The sequence below is a fragment of the Chaetodon auriga genome, chromosome 2 (assembly GCF_051107435.1).
Source record: "Chaetodon auriga isolate fChaAug3 chromosome 2, fChaAug3.hap1, whole genome shotgun sequence".
In the NCBI taxonomy this organism is placed as follows: domain Eukaryota; kingdom Metazoa; phylum Chordata; class Actinopteri; order Chaetodontiformes; family Chaetodontidae; genus Chaetodon; species Chaetodon auriga.
This window is the reverse complement of record NC_135075.1, coordinates 14,308,156-14,329,923: the sequence shown is the minus strand read 5'-3', so window position 1 is coordinate 14,329,923 and position 21,768 is coordinate 14,308,156. Positions and strand designations below refer to the sequence as shown.

General features: G+C 43.0%; 2 protein-coding genes across 4 annotated transcripts in view; one reads left to right on the top strand and one right to left on the bottom strand.

Annotated features, from left to right (window-relative positions):
- LOC143336483 (RNA-binding motif, single-stranded-interacting protein 2-like) overlaps window positions 1-16,132 on the top strand; it is a 31,221-nt gene extending 15,089 nt beyond the window's left edge. The window contains exons 3-14 of one of the 2 annotated variants that reach the window (XM_076756692.1): window positions 3,620-3,678; window positions 4,140-4,231; window positions 7,327-7,484; window positions 7,597-7,676; window positions 7,804-7,913; window positions 8,086-8,129; window positions 8,338-8,431; window positions 8,719-8,769; window positions 9,062-9,172; window positions 9,337-9,414; window positions 11,106-11,193; window positions 12,192-16,132. In XM_076756692.1, the coding sequence (XP_076612807.1) occupies window positions 3,620-3,678; window positions 4,140-4,231; window positions 7,327-7,484; window positions 7,597-7,676; window positions 7,804-7,913; window positions 8,086-8,129; window positions 8,338-8,431; window positions 8,719-8,769; window positions 9,062-9,172; window positions 9,337-9,414; window positions 11,106-11,186 (958 nt within the window). In that variant the 3' untranslated portion in view covers window positions 11,187-11,193; window positions 12,192-16,132. The remainder of the gene's footprint in view (window positions 1-3,619; window positions 3,679-4,139; window positions 4,232-7,326; window positions 7,485-7,596; window positions 7,677-7,803; window positions 7,914-8,085; window positions 8,130-8,337; window positions 8,432-8,718; window positions 8,770-9,061; window positions 9,173-9,336; window positions 9,415-11,105; window positions 11,194-12,191) is intronic. The other variant, XM_076756700.1, reaches the window with a different exon arrangement.
- A 564-nt stretch (window positions 16,133-16,696) lies between these two features.
- On the bottom strand, window positions 16,697-20,509 carry faim2b (Fas apoptotic inhibitory molecule 2b). Of its 2 annotated transcripts, none has more exons than XM_076741174.1 (12): window positions 20,297-20,509; window positions 19,606-19,654; window positions 19,294-19,361; window positions 19,143-19,207; window positions 19,002-19,055; window positions 18,855-18,905; window positions 18,703-18,742; window positions 18,561-18,598; window positions 18,370-18,457; window positions 18,170-18,265; window positions 17,925-17,978; window positions 16,697-17,824 (listed from the first exon to the last, which is right to left on the bottom strand). In XM_076741174.1, the coding sequence occupies exons 1-12, from the start codon at window positions 20,309-20,311 to the stop codon at window positions 17,675-17,677; spliced, it is 768 nt and encodes a 255-aa protein (XP_076597289.1). In that variant the 5' UTR covers window positions 20,312-20,509; the 3' UTR covers window positions 16,697-17,674. The 2 variants fall into 2 exon arrangements, with proteins under 2 accessions (XP_076597289.1, XP_076597298.1); XM_076741183.1 differs by having other exon boundaries at window positions 19,606-19,651.
- Window positions 20,510-21,768: the final 1,259 nt, after the last annotated feature.

Below are 21,768 nucleotides of genomic sequence, written 5' to 3'. Positions count from 1 at the left end.
GGATAGATAGATAGATAAAATCCAGGAAAAAAAGCCCCCAGATTGGTTGTTGGCTGCTGAGGTCAGGGCTGCGCTGTATGTTACAGAAGTGATTTGTGAACTTCAGCCGTGCATCCATCATTCACTTTAACAACACGCCTCCCTGTGCAAGCACTGGCCATAACTAATAAAACCTGATTTGATGATATTAATGCCACAGCCCCTCCCTCAATAATATTTGCGTTTCATTCTCCGTTTTAACCATTCTGACCCCGCATAAGGAAGCCTCCCTAATCCACAGAGCAAATTTACACAGCTGCTGTCTGATAATCATGTTAATTTTGGAGTGCGAGTGCACTGCACACATGCGTGGAACAATCCAAATCTGAAATCTGCACTTGGTACGTGAAACACAGGGTCTTGAGTCAAAGCAGGGGGTGGTAGAGAAGTGGAGAGAGGACGGAGACTGTAGGGCTGGGTGGGAGGGCTACACTTGAAGGGGAAACATAAAGTGAAGGAAAAGAGTAGCATGGACTGCTGGGAAGGAATGTCAGACAGGCGTATATGGGTCAGGGCTGTCTTTTAAGTCCCTGTGGCCTCCGCAGTGTGGTGGGCTGCTGTTCCGCTGCACAGGGGCCGAGGTAAGCGGAGGGTCACGCAGTCAATGCCTGCAGACCTTTGAACTCTTCTGGCATCTCCGTTAGGTAAAAACACGAAACACAGCTTTTGTTTTTCTTTGTCTTGGTTCTAATGAAAACTCAAACTGTTCTGTAGGACTCTTTCGGGTCTGAAGGTAAGAACTTGAAATCAGAGCTGGCGTGGAACATCCGAGAGTGTCGTGATCAAAAGAACCAAAGAGTAAAGGCTCTTTACACGACACATTCATGTAAAGCAGAAGATAATCACCATAAACAGATATCTGCAAATTGATGCAGAATCTGTAGGTAAGGGACCAGATTTTTGGTATTGGACACGTTTGCAGTCCTTTTTGTAGACCATGTAGTATTGACCAGTCACGTTTGAGTGGCTTTGGTTGCATGCAGGTCCACAGTCGGTGTGGAGAGTAACAGAGGTGGAACATGTTGGCTGAAATGACATCTCTGAATCCAACCGCTATCATCTGACAACACTTCAGCTTTTTGTTGGCTCGTTTTTCATTTATCTGCACTCATATACAAATAATAGAGATTAGAATGTTGAGTCGTTGTTGAGTTTGATTGTCAAGTTGCTAATCAGACTGTAAACGGTGACAGAAAAGGAAGTCTTGTCCTCGCTATCCATTATCCAGATATCTGCTGGAAGCCACGAAACATTGGCCCCTGGAGGCTAAATGGTCATCAGACGATACCTGACGGTAGAACAATACTACTACTAAGTATTTCAGGCTTTTGAGACAAAGTCAGCGAACTTAAACACATCATGTATTAGATTAAATTATGATTTCAAGTTTTGATTGTCTGTATGCCAGAATATTTCAGGACATCTGAAGCGCACATACTTAGACTATTAGACTCACTTTCGCTTCTTCCAAATCCCACATCTCGCACAGTCTGTTTTTGAATGTGCCGACCTCAGTGACCAGAGGAACAATGCCGGTATCTCAGCCGTGCACTTAAAGATCTTTGGTTTCTAGATAAGTGAGATGAAATGCATGTGTGTGAGTGTGGGCCAACTTTGATTTTGAGTTGATATTATGAATAATGCATTGTTAAGAAACGACACCAAATAACAATCACAGATATTATGCAAAACTGTTCAGGTTTGCACTCACAGCAGATGTGTGAGTATACAGAATTCTCAATCACACTGAGCTTGTAGAAACCAAACATTTGTCTGTGCTCCATGTAGGTTTTCTTATCAGACTAAATGGAGTTAAAGAGTTCTGCCTGTGTGTTCAGAACAAGGTCTTCCAAAAGAGTGTGTTTGAGACGTAATATCAGTGAAAAGACGTCGTTCCTGAAACATTGCAACATTGCAAGCAAGTGAAACCAGCGGCGTTGTGCAAGTCAGTTTCACTTGATTCATGCCTAATATTATTTTTTTGATATGGTTTTTGAGCCATACACGTGAATACCACATTGATTTATTGTAACTCCAGTCCCTTGAACATTGACACACTTTAAAGAGCACACGTTGTTGTTGTTGCCTGATTGATCCTGGAAAGTTGCACAGAGGTGTGGATAAAGGTGGTGTTAAACTTCAGGAGGACTTGAATGGGTTAAATTATATCAAGCTTCTGTGTATATATTCATGCGTAATGACCACTTTGCAGCTGTGAGATGACAGTGGGAAACTAAACATAGCCGATGCAAAGGTCATCTGGCTGTTTGGCAATGGATGATGAATCATTAATGTCTGCAGTGAGGAAGTTTCCCTTATAATGTCTCTATTCTTCATGTCATAATACACAATAATCAAGATCAGTGACTTCTGCGTGTATATTTCAGCTGTGTAAAATGAGTTGAACTGTGAGATTATAAAGTAATAAGATTAATGCTCTCATCCATTTGTGGTAGCTGAAGTGGGGATATAAAGCTTATTCACATGCAAATCTGCTGCTGCTGTTTCCTAAAAAGACACATGGCCTGAATGTGTATGTGCATTTTAAGGACGTGGAGGAGAAAAGGCCACCGCATTTTAGCATGAACGCGTCAGACTCTGTGACAGCGGTCCCAGCCGTGACCGTCTAGCTGCATCTGAGTCATTTGGCCTAACGTCCACTGAAACCAGGTGGGAGCGTAGGACCCAGCGGCGTGCTGCGATGCGGGTGGAAAAACAGAGAGAGGGAGAGGGACGCGGTGGGAAGGAAGGCGAGCCGGAGGGGTGAAGCATCAGGTTACAGTGTACATTCCGCCCAGACGCCATGTCGCCCAAACAGAGGAACACCAGCCTCCCTCTCTGGCTAAATTCACCAGACAAGGGCAGGTCTATTATACTGTAGTGCTGATGCACCGTCTTCTAACACTGAATTCCATTAGTCTCCACATCTTACCTAACACTTTTACTATTATTTGAAGGTGCTTTTCATAACATGAATGTTTTATGATACGGCATCAGTGCATTAATTGATCCTCCTCTTGCTTTTCTATTGACAACGACTGGACTGAAATAACAGGAAACCAGCTTATGTTTCATGCACCCTTTGACTTCTTTTGTGTGTGGATCAAGCACACTGTAAGTTCCCTTGAAAGTCAATATTTCAGTTTGCGAGACAGACTTTGCTCCTGACAACACTTTAAAGCTCTATTTGAACCAAAAATATTCGACGGCAGAGCTGCGTTTAGGAGAGAGGTGTGTGTGTGTTAGTCTCTGTGTGTGTGTGTAGTAAAGACAGGCCTGGAATAAATAGTTTTTGGCCCTGGGGTTCTGTCTCCTGTCTGTTGAAAACAAGGCCAGGGAACGAGTTACTGTAACAGCCTCCACCGGCAGACAAAGACGGAAGGGTGGAGGCAGACAAAGTTTTGTGTGACACTTGATTGACATTATTGTGTGTTGCGTGTTCATGTTTACACCTGTAGTCATGCAGCCTGAGGAAGCGTGACAGGATTGTATGCATAAGGCGGGAGCAGAATCCTCTCGGTTGGCCCGTAGTCACCTCCATCACTGATCCTGTTTTCTATGTTCTTTTCTGTCCCACAAGGTATGGCAAGATTGTGTCGACCAAGGCCATCTTGGATAAAACCACCAACAAATGTAAAGGTGAGTCATGTCATTGTTTTTCATTTTTTTTAATTGAGAGTTTGCATCATGCTGTTTGATTATTGAAGTAGTTTTTCAGCACTTTGGGTAATTCACTGTTTCTCTTTCCTGGTGACAGATAAGATCAGCGTCGGTCTCATGCCTGTATGCTAAATATGAAGCTAGAGCATGGCAATGGTGTAGGTTGGCTCGGCCTCTGGCTCTGTCCAAAGGCAGCACCTCTAAAGCTCGTATATTAACACGTAATATCTTCTTTGTTTAATCTGTACAAAAATATTTGTAGAGTCAGGCGAGCTGTTTCCCGCTACCAGTCTTTATGCTAAGATAAGCTAACCTGGCTGCAGCTTCATATTTAGCAGACAGAAATGAGAGTGACCTTCTTTTCTAACTCAGCAAGACGTACACATCTTCAACCCGAATAACATCACAGCGATGTTAACACACATCTGTCTTTTTTGCAGGGTATGGCTTTGTGGACTTTGACAGTCCAGCAGCAGCACAGAAAGCTGTTACAGCCCTGAAGTCCAGTGGGGTCCAGGCTCAGATGGCCAAAGTAAGAAATTAGCCAATCCATCATCAGCTCTGTTACAACTCATCCATTAGATGTAACTCGTTAAGTTCACTTATGATCCAGTCTTGTGGGGCCCCTCTCTAAAATGTATTGATCTCCAAAGAGCCGCCTGCTAAACTTTGACCACTAAGAGTCCCTTTCCCCACAAGGACACAGTCGCCCTCATGTAAAAGGTAAACTGTTAACATGCGTTGGCCTGATTGGCAGCAAGTGTCCTGCTGGCAGAGGTTCAAGATAAACTCTGGTTTATGTGGAGGCGTGTGTCTGTTAGGCTGGATTGGAAGAAGCTGTGCCAATAATGGACAGAGAGAAGCAGAATTGCTCCCTTTTTTTGTTGTCATCCTCTCCTTCCTTTGCTAATCCTTCACCGCCTTCCCCTTCTTCCTCACTTTGCCTCCTCTTTCTTCGTCGCCCTCCTCAACACCTTCTCTGTCCTTTCCCATAAACGCCCTCGTCTCTGTGCTTGCATATGTTGCTAACCTGCTCCCGTTGTAGCGCTTGTTCTGAGCTCTTTGTCCAAGTGTCTGCAGTCAAAGCAACTCTTGTCGGCCTATTAAGCTGATCCCTCTGGCTCTCAGGCTCCCCATTGAGGGAACCCAGGGGAGGGTGCCACTACACCCACTGTCAATGGGACAGGCACAATGGGCTGGCATTGTCCATCGTCTGGGCCCAGGCCTGGGGCTGACACCAGCACTTAATACACTCCACCCCAGTGTCCCTGCCCCCTCCCCCTTGTCCTGCACCCAAACACCCACTGCAATGTAACACCAGGGTCTCCCTCAGCCCAGCCCAGCCCTGGAAAACTGTAACAGATCCACGCTGCCAGCTGACCTGAACCAGTCCAGTGCAACTAAACCCAGAGTCTAACTTCACTGCACCTCCTCTGTGACACTGCCACACAATATCTCAATACCCGACAAGTGCAACTGGACACCAAGACTCGACTCACCCAGACGACATGTGCTCAGTCAGAGGTGTTGATATCCACTATAAAAACCTAAATATACACAGCCACTTGAGAGTCACTGGGTTACCTCAGGTCAGAGAAAACCAGCAGGAGTCTAAAATCAGTTTAATGTCAAACTCTTTAAGTGCAGATTCACCTGTTTGCACCTTCACCGTGGCTGCTGCAGAGTGTTCGCAAACAGAACGAGCCACACCTTGCACTCTCCGTCCTCAGAGTACGCTCAGTCCCTGATCAGGCCGCCCCGGCCCCCAGGCTGCAGGCCCAGAGCGTAGCGTAGGGGCAGGGGAACCATGGCAGAGATAAAAATAGATCCCTTCTTACTTCCCAGCACCTCCCTGTTCAAACTCAGACGTCAGCTCACACGCTGCTCGACACACAAGCAGGCAAATCTGGCAAACACAGAGACACACCTCATCAGACATAGATCGCCTCGGGCCTGGCACACAAAGAAAAAATGCACTCAGCAAATCCCATTCACATTTGGCTGGGCTGGGTCCAACAGCATTTTCATATCTACAGCACGGTGAATATTTGTTTGAGTATGACATTTAATATTGTGTGTAACAGCTGAGGTAAAGAGTGAAAAAACCAAAGGCAGGGTTTTTTTTGTTCATTAAGCCTTGAACTCCATTAGTCTCGTCTGCAGTGTGCCACTGTGTTACATAATACTCGTATCACCGCACCCAGAATGACGACAATCACAGAAAATAGGTTACCTCTTTGCCAGGTGGCGCACGGCTTAGAACAGAGGCTGCTCGTAATAGGCAGTAAATCTTCATTTAAGGTGTCCACTGACACACTTTCATACCATAAAACGCCCTCAGTCTTTATTGGCAGATCAATAAACTCACTGTGCCCCCGTCACATTTGGCTGAACTCCTGTGCCAACATGTACTAGCATCTGGATCGTGGCCCTGCTCTCCTGTCTGATGAGTCAGACGAGTTCAGATCATTAGCCCTTGAATTGTTTGATGTGCATCTGACAGTTTCTTTCATGCACAATTGGAAAGCTTTATTATTAGTGGATTGCAGAGCTATCTGATAGCAATGAAGGCATAATAGGACATCGAGATATTTCGATGAAAGAGAAGAGGCTGTTAATCAGCAGGCACTCGCTCATCCTCTTTACCTTCTTTGCTCTATCCTCCTCTCTCACTACCCAAATTGCTCAAGACTCCCACTACTTCCTATCCTGTCAGTTCCCTCCTTCTGTACAAAATATCAGCCTTTCAAGCGACTCATTTCTCCCGCCCTCCCTCTGCTCTATCCTCTTCCTTCACTCTCTGTTTTCCCTTCCCCTCTTTTTAGCCCGGCCTCTTTTCTCCCGGTTGCCAGGCTCCTGTTGCTCTCTGTACTCTTTAACTTCATGCCTGGCTTCCTGTCTGCTTCTGCACAGTCACACAAGGTTTCACTTTCAAGCTAGTGCCACAAAATAGGCCTCTGAATAATCTCTCGTCCTAAATTGACTCGCAGCTATCAAGATCTCTTTATTAGACAACATTCCCCCATAAAAACGTGTGACTTGATCTTTGCAGACGAGTAGCATGTGTCAGTGTATTTATGTGTGCGTGTGCATTTTTAAAAAGCCAGGCAGTCTCACTTGAGACAGTGACACATGCAGCACATGGGTGACAGATTCTTCAGGCCACTAATTACTAAAAAACATTTTGTCCGTATCAGGTCCTGCAAAATGATGCTTGACGTGGTGCACGGATATGATGAAGCAGTAATGTGCCAAGCGTGATGGCAGGTGTTGATGGAGACAGGTCACACTGCTGCCTACACAGGAATTTCTGCTGTGTGAAAAAGATTTGCAAAGTGACAAGAAAATGTTTCCACTTGCAAATGCAAATACATCAGCCAAGATGTTTGATGGTGTTGAAATCAGTGCTGTGGCTTTTTATTTTATTGAAGTTGAAGTACTTTGGGCTCATATCCTCCATGAGCAGTGATGTAGTAAACAAGAATAGATAGAAATAAAATAATGGTTTCAGATGTCTGCAGCTTCTGCACCGACACATATTGGCGTTGCAGTGGACAAAAACAAGCATCTCTTCATTTAGGTCAAAATCTGTATATGAACTGATTTTCATGTCCATTCACTGCACAGCAACAAGAGCAGGACCCCACCAACCTCTACATCTCCAACCTGCCAGTATCTATGGATGAGCAAGAGCTGGAGAGCATGCTCAAGTCCTTTGGCCAGGTCATTTCCACGCGCATCCTCCGAGATGCTAACGGGACCAGCCGCGGTGTGGGATTTGCCAGGTCAGACTGCTGCACCCTGTCACGAAACACTGCTCCGTAGTGATGGATGATGAAAATAAAAAGTAGCTTGTGTGCATTTGTGGCTCAAGGATCACATTTGACTGCATTTCAGAATGGAGTCCACGGAGAAGTGCGAGGCCATAATTCAGCATTTCAATGGCAAATTCATCAAGACTCCACCGGGAGTGCCTGGTGCGTGGAACGTTTGTTTTGTGCTATAGGAACCTGATATTGCTGTTGTTGGTGCCAGCGCTCTGTGTTTTTGTTCCCCGCTGTGATCACTGAATTCACTCTCTTGTTTGATGTGTTGCTTTCACAGTGCCCACAGAGCCTTTATTATGTAAGTTTGCAGACGGAGGTCAGAAGAAGAGGCAGAACCAGGGGAAGTACCTCCAGAATGGAAGGCCCTGGGCTCGAGAGGGAGATGCGGTGAGATGGCAGCTTTTAAGTCATGGTTTTTAAAGTGAACTTCCTGGGTTCAGATGTTGCATGGATTGCTGGAAATGTTTGAAAGTTTTGATCTTTCTCTCCGTGTGCTAGCTGACTGTTTCGGTCCATGCATGAGCTCACTGGTTCTGAATCCTGTGTATTGTTTTCCCAGGGAGGAATGACGCTTGCGTATGACCCCACAGCCTTACAAAATGGGTGAGCGCTATGCATGAACTGACTGAAAACAGTCCCAACCCTCCAGGAAAATAACCATAGTGCTCAAATTCCAGTGGTGTGCTGCCCTCTGCTGGACACTGCAGGAACTCAGAAATGTCATTAATGTACCCAGAGTCATAATGCAGATTGTGGACATGGTGTGGCTGTCTTCATGTTTTCCTCCCACTTTGCTCTGTTTGTTTGCCAGCTTCTACTCCTCACCCTACAGTCTGGCTCCAAACCGAATGATCGCCCAGACTTCCCTCTCACCCTACATGCATTCTCCTGTCTCATCCTACCAGGTGGGACAATATTTATAATTAAAATGAGTCGCTTTAAAACCTCCGTGACTTTGTCAAGACTTCATGTTCTGTTGCTTTTCTGCGCCAAAGCCCTCATTCTGTCCACGTTACGCAAGTGAACAGACACTCAGGGAGGACCTTTACCCACAGTGCTGATAATATTTCCTCAGGTCCTGCCTCTCATGACCCTTCACTGCAATCTTACATAATGAGGGCTCTGAGGGGACTGTGAAAGCAGCAGAGGAACTTTACAAATGAGCTTTTCTGATGTGTTTCCTGATCTGTAGGTACACAGCCCGTCCTGGATGCACCATCAGTCATACCTCATGCAGCCAGCTGTGAGTATCCACCAAACTCATATAAAAACCCATTTACATTTCATGTTCCTTGGGTCGATCGGATTGCTATCCAATAGCAAAAAAAAAAAGAAAAGAAAAAAAGCTAAATGTAAATGCAACCAGGACGCAGTGGGAGGAGGTTTGAGACGCATTCCAGCCAAATGTTGACCAGATGTTAATCAGTCAGTCTAGTCCCAATTGCTTCACAGTGTCGTGTTTGTGTATGTTTGACTCTCTTGTGATGGATTTCAACACTTAAACTGTGTTTGTGTGTGTTTCCGTGCTTTCACAGGGTACAGTTCTTACCCCAACAATGGATCATGCCATGTCCATCCAGCCCACGTCCATGATGGGACCCCTCACCCAGCAGCTAAGCCACCTGTCCCTGGGCAGCACGGGCACAGTCAGTACCAATCTCACACACACACACACACACACACACACACACACACTAGATGCACAAGGCAAACAACTTGTCCCCATAGATAAATGTCCTGAAGTTCACAAGCTCAATTCTTCATGTCAGATACTACACAATTTGTGTTTTCCTCTCTGCCTTCCCTACAGTATATTCCGGCCAACACAACTATGCAGGGGACCTACATCCCCCAGTACACCCCAGTGCCTCCCTCCAGTGTCCCAGAGGTATGAAGCTAGACTCAACCTCAGCTGCTTACATGTAATATTTCCATGAAGTGGATGACTAATAATTCTCACAGGGACGCATTTACTAAAACTAGAGCTGCTGCTTGGAGCACGGCAGGTTATATTTGTGTGTATTTTCAGGAGTGGCAGATTTGAGGCTCAAAAGTAGGAGAAGCGATCGTTCAAACTGACGAATTTACGGAGCTGGACAGTGTCCATGTGTCCTGAGGGTCTGTGTGTATGTGCTGTTATATGACAAGTAGAGGCGAGAGTATTGACTTTGAATGTTTCTGTAGTATTCTAGAAATACAGAAAAGAAAGATTTCGTGTTTTTCAGATGCCAGAAAGTGATGAGGTGTAAAGACTATTGATTCTTGTGCTATTTTGGAAAATGAAACAGAATGCAATCCTCAGATTGTCTTTGCAGAGACTTAGAGGGACAAGCTCAGACAGATTTCTTATGCGTTTCCTCTTTAGTTTTTCTTGTTGTTAAGTTGATGACGTGTTTCAATGCATCTCACTGACACTCCCAAGTTTTTGTATTATTAACTGTTTTAATCTAAAAGTGCAGTAAATGCAGCTTTCAATAAAACGTTCAATATCTGCAGCGACCGCTTGAGAGCTGAGCTTCGGATGATATGAAATGTTAATCAAGGAGCTCTAACTGGCACAGTTTAGTCGTGATAAGCTGCTGATGAGGTGAGGAGAAGGCCTATGTTCGCAGTCTGCCTTTTGTTTTTGAAGTTTTTGAGCTTGTTTCTTTGCCGTAATCGAAGCCAAACTTTAGGTCTGAGAAAACATTCAGATAAAGTCAGTTTAAACATTGTTTGCATTACAGATGCACATATATTTACATTGTGCTTTAGGGCCTGCTGATGAACAGATTGTGCAAAGAATGCATCTCTGTCTTTCTCATTTTCTCCTTGAATAATTAACCATAGCCGTTTATTACTTAATGAATGTATGAATATATATGACTTAAACTTTTCCCATGTGATATCCCTCTTGTGATAGAGCTCAGTGTGCTGTCCAGACACGCAGTATGTGACTATATTAGCTCCTCCATTATTCAAGAAGAGGAGCCGCTTGCCGCTCATGAATGAGATTCAGAGAGATTTTATGGAGGCTTTTGGCTCTTCCTCCACAGTGCGAGAGCTCCAGTGCTGTAGCACCTCCTGGCCGAGCGCTCTGCAGGAGGTGTCTCAGCCTGCGGGGAGTCTTGAGTCATTTGTTGGAAGGTGGAGCTCAGTGATGGTGGCGGGAGCCAGCAGGATGAGCAAGACAGTGAATGAGAAAGAAAAGACAGGTTTATCAATGGGAAGAGGCACAGTGGTAAGCCAGGAACTCAGGCTGTGATTGGACGGATGAGAACAAGTGGGAGGTTTGAGAGCAGCGGCTGGAGAAAGAGTGTGAAGGTCGAGCCTCAGCCACTCGGTAGATTAGAGCAGGAGGTGAATGTGGAGCCTGCCTCTTAGTAAATACGTCCTGCAGCGTGCACTGGCTTTAGTTCACCTGTAAAATCGAACTTTCACCCACTCAAAGATCGAGATGATGCCTTTGATTGGATGGGGAGGGCAGTGGGAAAATACAGGCTGTCTTTGTATCTTTGATTTAAAGAAAAAATCTGTAATTGACACACCGTGTCAGGAGTCAGCAGGCGCTCTTTGAATGACCCGCCATCTTTTTTCCAGGAGAACGGTGGTCAACAGCCACAGGTTGCCATGGAGACTCCCGCAGAACACACAAACTACTCGTACCAACACACCAAGTGAGACTAAGGTGAGTTTCTCTGCTCTGTCCTGCAAGTCAGGAACGACTGAGGCTGATGTTTCTAAAGTGTCCCAATCAGCGTGACTGACCGTAAAAATGATGCAGTCAGTCATTTATCATTAAAAATAACAAAGAGCTTAGACATTTTTCACTCAACCAATCAGCACACACACTAGTCTGATTGTAATCTTGATATCTGTATATCAATACAGAATCTGACGATGTTGGTATCAGAGGCATTCTGGTTTCTGTTTGTAGTCCCAGCAGAATTGTTTATTTTATTATTTATTAGACCGTTTGAGTTGTACACAGTCCACGTGGAGAGGACAGGCAGACCACTGGTCGAAATACTTTGACATTTTGTTAATGCTTTTTTGCTTCCTTGCAGAGAGTTAAATGAGAAGATGCAGTGACTTACTGAAGTCACTGAGGTTACCAAGAAACCATCAGAGACGGGCAGAGCCAAAAAATAGTCTGACGCTTGTTTTCTTGCTTGCTTTGCTTGAACAAGATATAACGTGAGAAGCTGGCAGGCACAGAGCCAGGCTAGCAGTTTCCCCTTGAATCCAGTCTTTGTGCTAAGCTAAGCTAACTGGCTGCTGCCTCCAGCTTCTTTTTGAACGTACAGACATGAGAGCACATCGAAAACAAATCATATTTCCCCAAATATTTCTCTAAGAGTCTCTGCCGCTTGATTGGCAGAGAGTCGGCCGCAGAGTTGGTGAAAAACACCTTCAGCTGCCAGTGAGGGATTATATCACAAACAATCAAGTGTTCATGCTGAGGAACTCAAAAACACAATTCATTATTTAGTCCAGTATATTGACAATATGCATTTATTTAATTATATTATTGCACGGTCCCGTTTGAATCAACCTCAAACACGGCGTATGTCGTCGTTTCAAGGCTTAGATTTTTGTAATGATGTGCTTACATCTAAATAATGAAGTTGAGCAGGTTCAGTGTGTCAGTACTGAATTGTGTGTGTGTGTGTGTGTGTTTTCCAGCTCCCAGCAGGGTGGGGCTGAGGGCACGAGATGAATCCAATCAAACAGGATTCAGCTGGAAGAGAACTGTGCTCCATACCATCACCAAGCACCTGGACTTGAACATGGATAAACAAAAGGAACGCGTGTGGGTGTGTGTGTGTGTGTGTGTGTGTGTGTGTGTGTCTGCGTGTCTGTGTGTGTGTGTGTGTGCGTGTGCGTGTGCATGTGTGTGTATGTCTGTATTTTTTTTTTTTTTTAAAGAAAAAGGACAACACTCACATCATTGGACTTTCCTGCTCACATCCTCAAGAGTTGATCAACCAAAGGTGGGAATCTTCTTCACAGAAGCTTTGATCTATTTTGATAACTGAAAAAGGAACATCACAAGAAGCTAAAAACACGAGGGAGGAGGAAAAGACACAGAGCATTATTTTTGTGCACGTAATATAACAAATTCTTATTTTTAAAAAAAAGCATTCTGGATGTTTCAGGGTGATTCAAGGAAGAGTTGAAACACAATGTGTCTTTTATTTTTTTGTAAAATATGCAAACTTTTATTTTTATTTCCTGATGTCTGTTGTTTGACGTTCTATTTGCAGCAGCGGGGGCAACAATTTGTACAGATTTCAAAACTTACAAACACTTTTTGCTGGTCTGGTGTGTGGATTGTAACCGTGGGAGGCAAACCGTTTAAAGCTACTTCTACCTGTAACTGCTGCAGAGATTTCTATTCACGCACAGATGATGATGATGATGATGATGATGATAACATTGTTTATAGTTTAGTCAAATTCAATTTTTTTTTTAAACTTCAAACCATTATTCCATAAGTGAACAAAAGACAATCAATTATTTCTATTTATATTTGAATTATAGTTCTATTTTTAGAGTTTTTAGATCATTGAAAAATGCGTTTATAGAAAAGAAGTTATTTAATACTGTAGTCTGTCAAGACGTGACGAAATGGATCTTCGCCCCACATGTTCATGACGAGCTCTGACGCTTGGCTCGTGCAGATTATTCGCAAGCAGCTTTGATGGTTGGATGACTTTCACTTCGGTCCACGTCCCGTAGGCACCATCGAAACGACACCTGCTCGTGCTAACAGTCGTCCTGCGTTGCTGTGATGTAACTCCACGTTACGCCCGTGTCCATGAGAAGTGGTTTTAAGCGGTTTTGTCGTGGCAAACCTTCAGGTATCATTAAAATCATCCTCTGTCGGAGGGATGAAGCGATCGTGCTTTAGATCTGAGCAGTTAGATTGTTACTGAAAGATTATGTGTACAAAGAACAATGCAGTTACTAAATTAAGATATAGTTTAGCAAAAGCGATGAGGGAAATCAAATAGGAGACTAACACGATCCCTGAGAGTAATTTGTTTGACAGGAAAGGGAGCTGTAAGTCTTTTTTTTTTTTTTTAAATGCTGCTGTTGTCACCTGAGTTTGATTCTCCGTCAGTGATTTTCAGTTTGTAGAAAGTTAAATGTTTTCTGTTTTTCTTTCGTCTGTCACTTGAAAACCTCTTGAGCTAATTTGCCTTATTTTTGATGAATTTATCTCTGAAGTAGATTTGATTTTTAGCTGTAGAGTTTAGCTTTTTATAGAGAGTAGATGTTTTCGTTGTTTTCCTCTGCGTAGGGATTGACGCTGTTTATCTTGTGCACATCAAGTTCTCTCTTGTTTCGTTTTCATGCAATCCTCCGTTCCAAACCTTGTGTCGTCTGTCCTCATATTGTGTCGGGCCTGTTTGTAGGAAAGCCTGTGAGAGCGGAGAGCTCAACCAAACGGTGGCTCCATTTAGCGCTGATCCGAAAGATTCATACTGATGCCGCATCAGTGTTGCGGCTCAAAGAGGCTTCATGCGTTCAAGCCCCCGGTATGTTTCAGTCTTTCAGTCAGCGCATCGAGTGGAGCTCGCATCACCACATACAGAACATCCAAAACATGTTGAACTTTAATTTATACAGACATCAATAACTGTAGATATGTAGATAATAGAAAAGGACTGCTTACTAGACCATGGAAGTGCCATTAAAGACGACTCTTACAGCCTTTAGTGAGACAGCAAGTCTGAATGAATTTGTGAGTGATCCAAAATTCTGCAAAAACTGTTTTTTAGCTAAGCCTTAATGTTTTTTCTCTGGACGAACTGCCTGATCTCTCATAGGATTGACACTAAGTTGTATATATACTACAAAAAAGAAGGCAACAGGCTTGTTTGAACGCCATGGAGTCCGTCGTCATGTCAGTCGAGCTAGCTGTAGGCTTCACGAGGAGCTTTCCTTCCTTCCTGTTCCTCAGCCATCCACGTTTGATTCCCGTGAAAAACACAGTGTGACGACCTGTTTTCCTCTTTGCATCTTTTTTTTTTTTTTTTCCACACGTCAACTTTGTGCTGTGTGTTTCTGTTGTTCATTTCCTCAACCAAAGATGTCGTAATCGCCCATCTTTTAGCTCTCTGTCGCAGACGAGCTGCTCCCAGTCGCCGGCGGTCGTCTGTTGTGCGCAGCTGGATATGAATGTTTCTGCTATATTGAGAAAGAGAAAGATCACAGGAAGGCTGTCGACATGCACACGATATTCCACTTTCTGAGCACAGGTTAAGGTTCTATCCGTTATACAACAACTCCAGGAATGATGTGGCCGTGATCACGTGTGTTGATTGAGCTCACTTTCCCTCAGTGTACGTAATGGAGTGTTTGAGTGCACGTAAACAGACTCATTATGGACTTAATTGGCGCCTGCAGACAACCAGGAGGAATATCCAGCTTTTATGGGGAGAGTTCTCAGACACGAGAGCTAATTTTGTAAATAGTCTTTTTTTTTTTTTTCCTTCCACCTCTTTACATCATCTTGTTTGTTTCTCCTTGTGTGTGTGTTTTTTTTAATGATTTCTAACCTGTCCAGATAACACAGTGACTAGCAAGTTTTCAGATTCAGTGCACCATGAAGGAAAATGTCATGGATATTGTTCATATGTTCAGAGAAATGATATTCCATGTATTAGCCATCACTTTTAATACAAACACAGGATTTTGGAACTATGAAATGACCAGTTGTTACAATGCAGTGTTTATTTATTATGTTTTTTACAAACTTACTCAGCAGAGATGATTTTACGGGACGTCGCGATGCTTCCAAACGAATCAGCATCATGGAAAAACGATTGAACCTTAAGTTACATTTAAATCGTAGGAAAGATCAACGTTGTGCACCGTCGACAGCACACAATATTTGAAAGAAAAAAGATTCTCCTTGCACTTATTATCTGGAGTCGACACCAATTTGAAAATGCTCTTTGTGTCCATCCTAATGTAGATTCGATGGCTTATTTCATAGCTTCAAAATGTTTTGCTGCTAAAACAGGATTTCCAAACAGGTGGTTAGATGTCGCCCAGGCTGGATTTTCAAAATGTGCCTTTTTTTTTTTTTTTTAATCTTCCTTTGGTTAATGCAGAGTGTCCCTCGTTTGTTTGGTTTTCAATAACAGCGTCACCATACTAATATACGGCATTTAGTGTGCTATTATTTTTCTACTGGACAGTTTAAATGGTTGATTTTACTTGATTCAAACCCAGAAATGTTGTCTTGAGGTGACATTTTTGGACCTTGTTGCTCCACACTGTATGAGCCAGGTTGGTGTGAATCCCAGATGTTTTGAAAATCCGATGGGCTCATCTCACTCTCTGCTTTGTGAACAGTTTTCTTATTTATACAAGAACTCATTTTGTACAGTTTTGTTAGAGGTAAGAGGTTTTGATATTTGGTTATTTTGCAAAGCCACTCGGCTACTTTTGTCTTCCTGTGCCAGAGTTGCTAAATTGTCTGTAACTTGTGTTTTTTTTTTTTTTTTTTTATTGATTGAGATAAGATTTTCCCTCTCTCTTGGTTTTCTCTTTGAATTTGAATATGTCAATTTTTCTTTTTTTTTTTTTTAAATAAAAGTCTTGTTTCAATGATCGGGTGAACTTTGTGTTTGATTATTTGTCTCATAGTAACTAACAGAGTGTCGGGGCAGATGGGTCATTACCTCCTGCTGATGTTGCCTTAATTGTATTGATTATTACTGTATTGATATGTATCAACGTGATTGGGAGGCCATTTGAATCTGTCGTTGCTGCTCAGTGTGTCGAAGCTGACTCATCACCTCAGTCTGTCCATTTTTATAATCCACTAGTTTATGTCCCCAAAATCCTGAAAGAGTACTGCAAACACCTCTGCTCCTTCTGACTGATTAAAAATGACACTTGTAGACTTTTAGTCTTCTAGTTTTCTCCTGAAAAGATGCCTGAAATGAACATGAGTCAAAGAAAAGGCCCTAAAGGGGAATGTGTAGAAGACAAACAGAAGACGAGCAAACCACCTGCTAATTTATAAGGAGAAAACGGTGGTGGACCAATAGATGGTGACATTTCCCCAGTAATAGATCTTTACTGCATCGATTTGCCTGTCCAGTCAGAGAGCCTGAGGGGAAATTACACAGATACTCAATACTTAATCATAATAATCACAGTTTGCCACCTTTCACATGGCAGACACAGTATTTATCCATGTGTCAGTTTTATTTGAATAATATCAGAATCAAATGGACGTAGCTCATTGTCCTTAGAAAAAATATGAACAAGCTTCCTGTTTTATTCACTATACAGTTAAAACATTTCTAATAATAATAATTTCCTATCACATCCCAAAGGCCACATTAAAGTTACAACAGAAATTGCAACTGATCTCTAAAGTGTGTACTGTATGTTGTCCCTTTGTGGTGGGTGGTGTATCTCAGTTCAATTAGTTGAATCCTCTTCTTCGGGTTTCACTCATGCACTAATTCCCCCCAATAAACATGAATGCTCAAACTGAGCTGTTAATATGAAAATATCTTACACACATACAGTAAAACGTTAAACTTGTCATCTATGACAGTGCATTAAAAACAAGTACAAAACAGACTGTAGCTGCTGTGCATAGCTTGTTGGTTATTAAAGCAAACGACCCTGCTGAACTTGAAAGTGCAGATTTTCTGAATCTTCCCTTCTTGGCTGAATGAAGGATTAACACAGTAATGCATGAAACTGGTCATACTTAACTTTGTTTTAGGGGGTGTTTTGTCCACTTATTAGCAGAATGGCTGTGTAACTTTAGGATAAGGGTCACAATAGACCTCAGAGCAATACAAAAACAGATGGACAGGAACGGCCAGAGTACAGTGAACTACGACAGTGAGGTATCAGGCAGCCGTCGGCTACGTCAGTGCATAGAGACAAAACCAGCTGCAGGGTTGTATAGACAAGATCACATAACCGAAAGCAAAGAACAAACAGACTGCTCTCACTTTGCTTACATTAGATTTGATGCATATATGAACAAAACTGAAGAAAAAAAAAAATCAAAGCCCTGATGTCATTTTGTTTGCGAGGGTAATGAATCCAGATCGGTTGTTGAGTTTGTTAAGACTTCAAACAGTGCAGCTGAGAGACAGATACATGTTGGAAAAGGTGGCGCTTTACTCGCGGCCTCCTCCCATGATCTGCAGCAGGAAGCTGAACAGGTAGATAATGTCCAGGTAGATGCTGAGGGTGGCAAAAATGTATTCCTCTGGACTTATCGTGTAGCGCTTGTTCCCTAACAGCATCTGAGTGTCAAAGGCCAGGAACTGTGGAGGGACAGGGGGCAAAAGCAAGGAGAGCACATGAGAAAACAAAAACACTTCGCATGGACAGGGCTGAGGTTTTGATGACAGTTGTGATTCTCACCAGTGTGAAGAGGATGGCTCCCGCCACAGCATAAACAGCATGTAACCAGGGGACCTGTGGAGCCAGAAAAAAAAAAGCATTACAAAACGCTTAAGAAGCATGCTAATTGAAGAAAGACAGTGCAGGGCTTTGCTAGATTATCTGTGAGGCTAATCCCTTCCCAGCACCTGAGGCTTTAACCTGCGCTCAGTTATTTTAGACTTCTTCTAGAAAGGTGTGTGTACGGATGGAGGAGGTGAACTCACGTATCCGAAAGGGACGACGATGGACATGGTGATGGCGCACAGAAGCATGACCATGCACAAAGAAAACAGGACGCCCTGACAGGATGTGACATCAATCTGCAACAGGCGACAGAGAGAGAGAGAGAGAAACATGATGATGGAGTTTCAACTGAATCTGTGTGTCTGGTTGTTTGAAAGCAGTTTGAAGCAGTTCCTCTCACCTTGCTCTGGAAGCTGAAGATGGTGACAGAGAGACACACCAGAGCTGTGATTCCCAGACACAGAACCACTGATTTGGTGTTGTAAAAGCTGGAGGAAGAGAGGGCAGTCACGTTCAACGCGGTCCTTTACTGTGAAAAGGTTTGGATGAGTTGAAATCAGTGCATCAGTGTGCACCACAATGTGTATTTACCTCGACACGAATCCCATCATGAAGGCCATGCTCAGAGTCTGAGGGGAAAAAGTGCAGACATATGACCACAGTCAAGCTTTACGTGTAAAGAGCACACTGTATTCTATTATGAAGTGCTGTTTTAAAGGTGACAAATACTCACAAAGAGAACTAACAGAGTGATATTCCAAGGAAACTGCCTCCTGTTTAGGTAAAAAACAAAATCCACTTTACAACAAACGTATATCTACACAGCATTATAGATGAGCTTTACGCAATATCTGTGATATAAGTTATATCGCAAAGAAACTTGACCTTAGGTCTCCACAGCAGGTCAGTGCGATGTAGGTGACAAAGAACATGAGACTGTCAAAAAAAGGGGAAACAATGAGTCAAAACTTGACATATGAAGTCACAGATAAGGTGGCTCTGTAATGTGAGTCATGGTGTGTTTTCACTTACTACGATGTCATGTACAAGCCGGGATGAGTCTGAATGAAAAACCTGACCGGTGCACTGTGGAGACAACAGTAACACGGATTCATCACAGTGTTTAAAAAAAAACAAAAGGTTTAAATAGTGATAGAGGTTAAGAGTGGTTACCAAAATGAGAAGAGAGCAACAATGGCCACCGTGACGAGCAGCTGAACCAGGAGGATGGCGTAGACCTGCGGGCGGACATACACTGTGTCAGAGCAATGGTGTCACTATGTGTTTGTTCGGCTGTCGCTGGTCTCACATAACGCTTTCATACCTTCCTGATGAAGGTCCGCCTGATGGTAATGTCGTCCCAAGCGAACTGGGCCTCCATCTCATCATAGCCTGAAGAGAGAGGAGACGTGAGCTGCATGGAGAGCATCACTCAGACGCTAACTACACTTCAAGCTATAGCTTTCAAACATGAACAAAGTGCCATGTTATCACACTTAATAATCCAAGTTACAAATTGCAATGACACAAAACATCATAATACAGGAAAAAAAAAACATGCATCAGTTATTGTAAGTAAGTCTGTGTTACTTATAACTGAGGGGAAATGAGGGACCACAAAGACTTTAGCTTTTACCTGCAGTCGCCTCCTGATACGTGGGGGGCTCATTGTCATCGTTCACCTGCTGGGAAGTATGCTTTGTAAAATTACAGTTTGAATCAACTTCATCGTGCATAAAAAAGCGCAAGTGTCTTTTTAAACATCGTGTTTGCGCTCACACACCTGAACCAGCACAGTGCTCATTGTACCTTCACCTATTGTTTAGCTGTTTGGTCTACATCCCTCTAGATTTCACTGTCAAAAGATGCCTGCACACAATTTTCCATCACGGATTTGTCCACAAAACATCCATGTTCACCCAAATCCATGTCTGAATAGTTCAAAGGATTAGGATGGATGCGGTGGGCCTCCATCTTTTCGGAGCCAGGATAGACACCACTGTAGCTGAAGCACAGAGAAGCCAGTGTGCATTCAATGAGCTCTTGCACACACACACGCAAAAACAACAAACCTTTTATTTTAATGTCATCATTTGGTTGATGGTTTTTGACCCTGGCTGTGATGTTAAAAGAGATCAAACACTCCTAACTCAAAGCCACGTTTCTTCATGTCTGTGAGCTCATTTTTGGAGCCTTTTTGGAGAGTTTCAGTATCCATTCCGGTTAAAAAGAACAGACTCCTGAAATGACATTATTCTAAATCAATCATAACACAATGCATCACAAGGCTGCCGTGTATCTGTAAGGTAGGAAAATTAAAAACATACCTTTCCCTTTTTCATGATTTCCCCCTTTTTGCACCTTTGTGTTGCTGATGATAATGAAGACTATTCTGAAGTCACGGGCAAAATACTTTGCTTGTAGTCAGTGTTTTGAATCCAAAACAGAAAAATCTCAGCTCCTCTTACTCTCGTTTTAATGTGGTTTGTGTGGTCGAGGACACTGCGAGCAAATATGATGTCTGCAGAGTAGTTGTTGCTCTGAATTTGTCGCCAGTGCGCGGATTACACTGAAGCTTTATAGGCCTCTGTGTGGTTAATCTCCCTCTAACCCTGATCCCACTCCACCCCTCTCATCGGCCTAATGAGGTCGCTCCAGCAAAGTCCAGGTATTCCCAAAACACAGAGATGAAGCCAGGCCGTACCACTGCTGTTGCTAAACAGGGGTGTCGTTTATGTTTCTGTTTGCTGGCACAAACCGTCTCAACAGTGTTCCAGGACAGTTAATCATCCTAGTGCTCACCAGAAAGACTCAAAGGTCTTATATATCTGAATTACATATGCATTACATAACTATTTTGCTCCACTTTTGGAGAAAAATGAGGGGCACAGACATGGAGGATATATGATTATCAGCATAGGCCTGTTCATATTGTATAAGAACATATTAAAACAGAACCAACCCCTGCACGTGTCAGTGTGTTTGTATACACCAACAGGCTTACTCACAACATTAATAAAGATTATTATCAAGACAGCTCATAATACACTTAATGTAGACTGTCGTTTTGCATTTCTATGTGTATAAATGGAGTAATTATCATCTCCGTCTTTTTTTAGTAACACAACAGTAATCGAGCAAACTTTCTGACATCATGTTTTTGTGTAAGAGACTGGTTTGGTAACAGGCACACTAGACTAATGAGATTGAAGGTAAGAACATTACGGAGCACACACATAACCTTTAAAACAGGAATAATGAGATTTACCAGCAAGCACCCACAGTTCAACTACTGAGACACTTAGAACCAACATGATACAGGGCGCCAAAGAAATGGGAGATTTTAGCATGAATATTGCCTGAAAATAGATCGCAGGGGAAGGACGCGCATAAGAAAACCATTGATCATGTTCCATGGGTTCCACAAAGCCACTGTTTCCTTTCATTCATTCATTCATTCATTCATTCATTCAGTCAGTCAGTGTGGAACAACTCTAGGATCACATTGATTTAGCTTTCTTTGAACTTTGAAATGTTAGTCTGGGTCAGAGCACACTGACTGAATTACTTCAGGCCACTGGTGAAATGTTAATACGTATATTTGTTCAGTAAAAACTGGGGTATTTGTACTTTACTTGAGTATTTCCGTTTCGTGCATCTTTATACTTCTACTCCACTACATCTCAGAGGTAACTTTTTTTTTACTCCACTCCTCCTTTAGTGACTAGTTACTGTTCAAATTACGTGTTTTCATTCCCTTCCTGTCCAGTGAAAACCACAAACTCACATTTTGAATTAG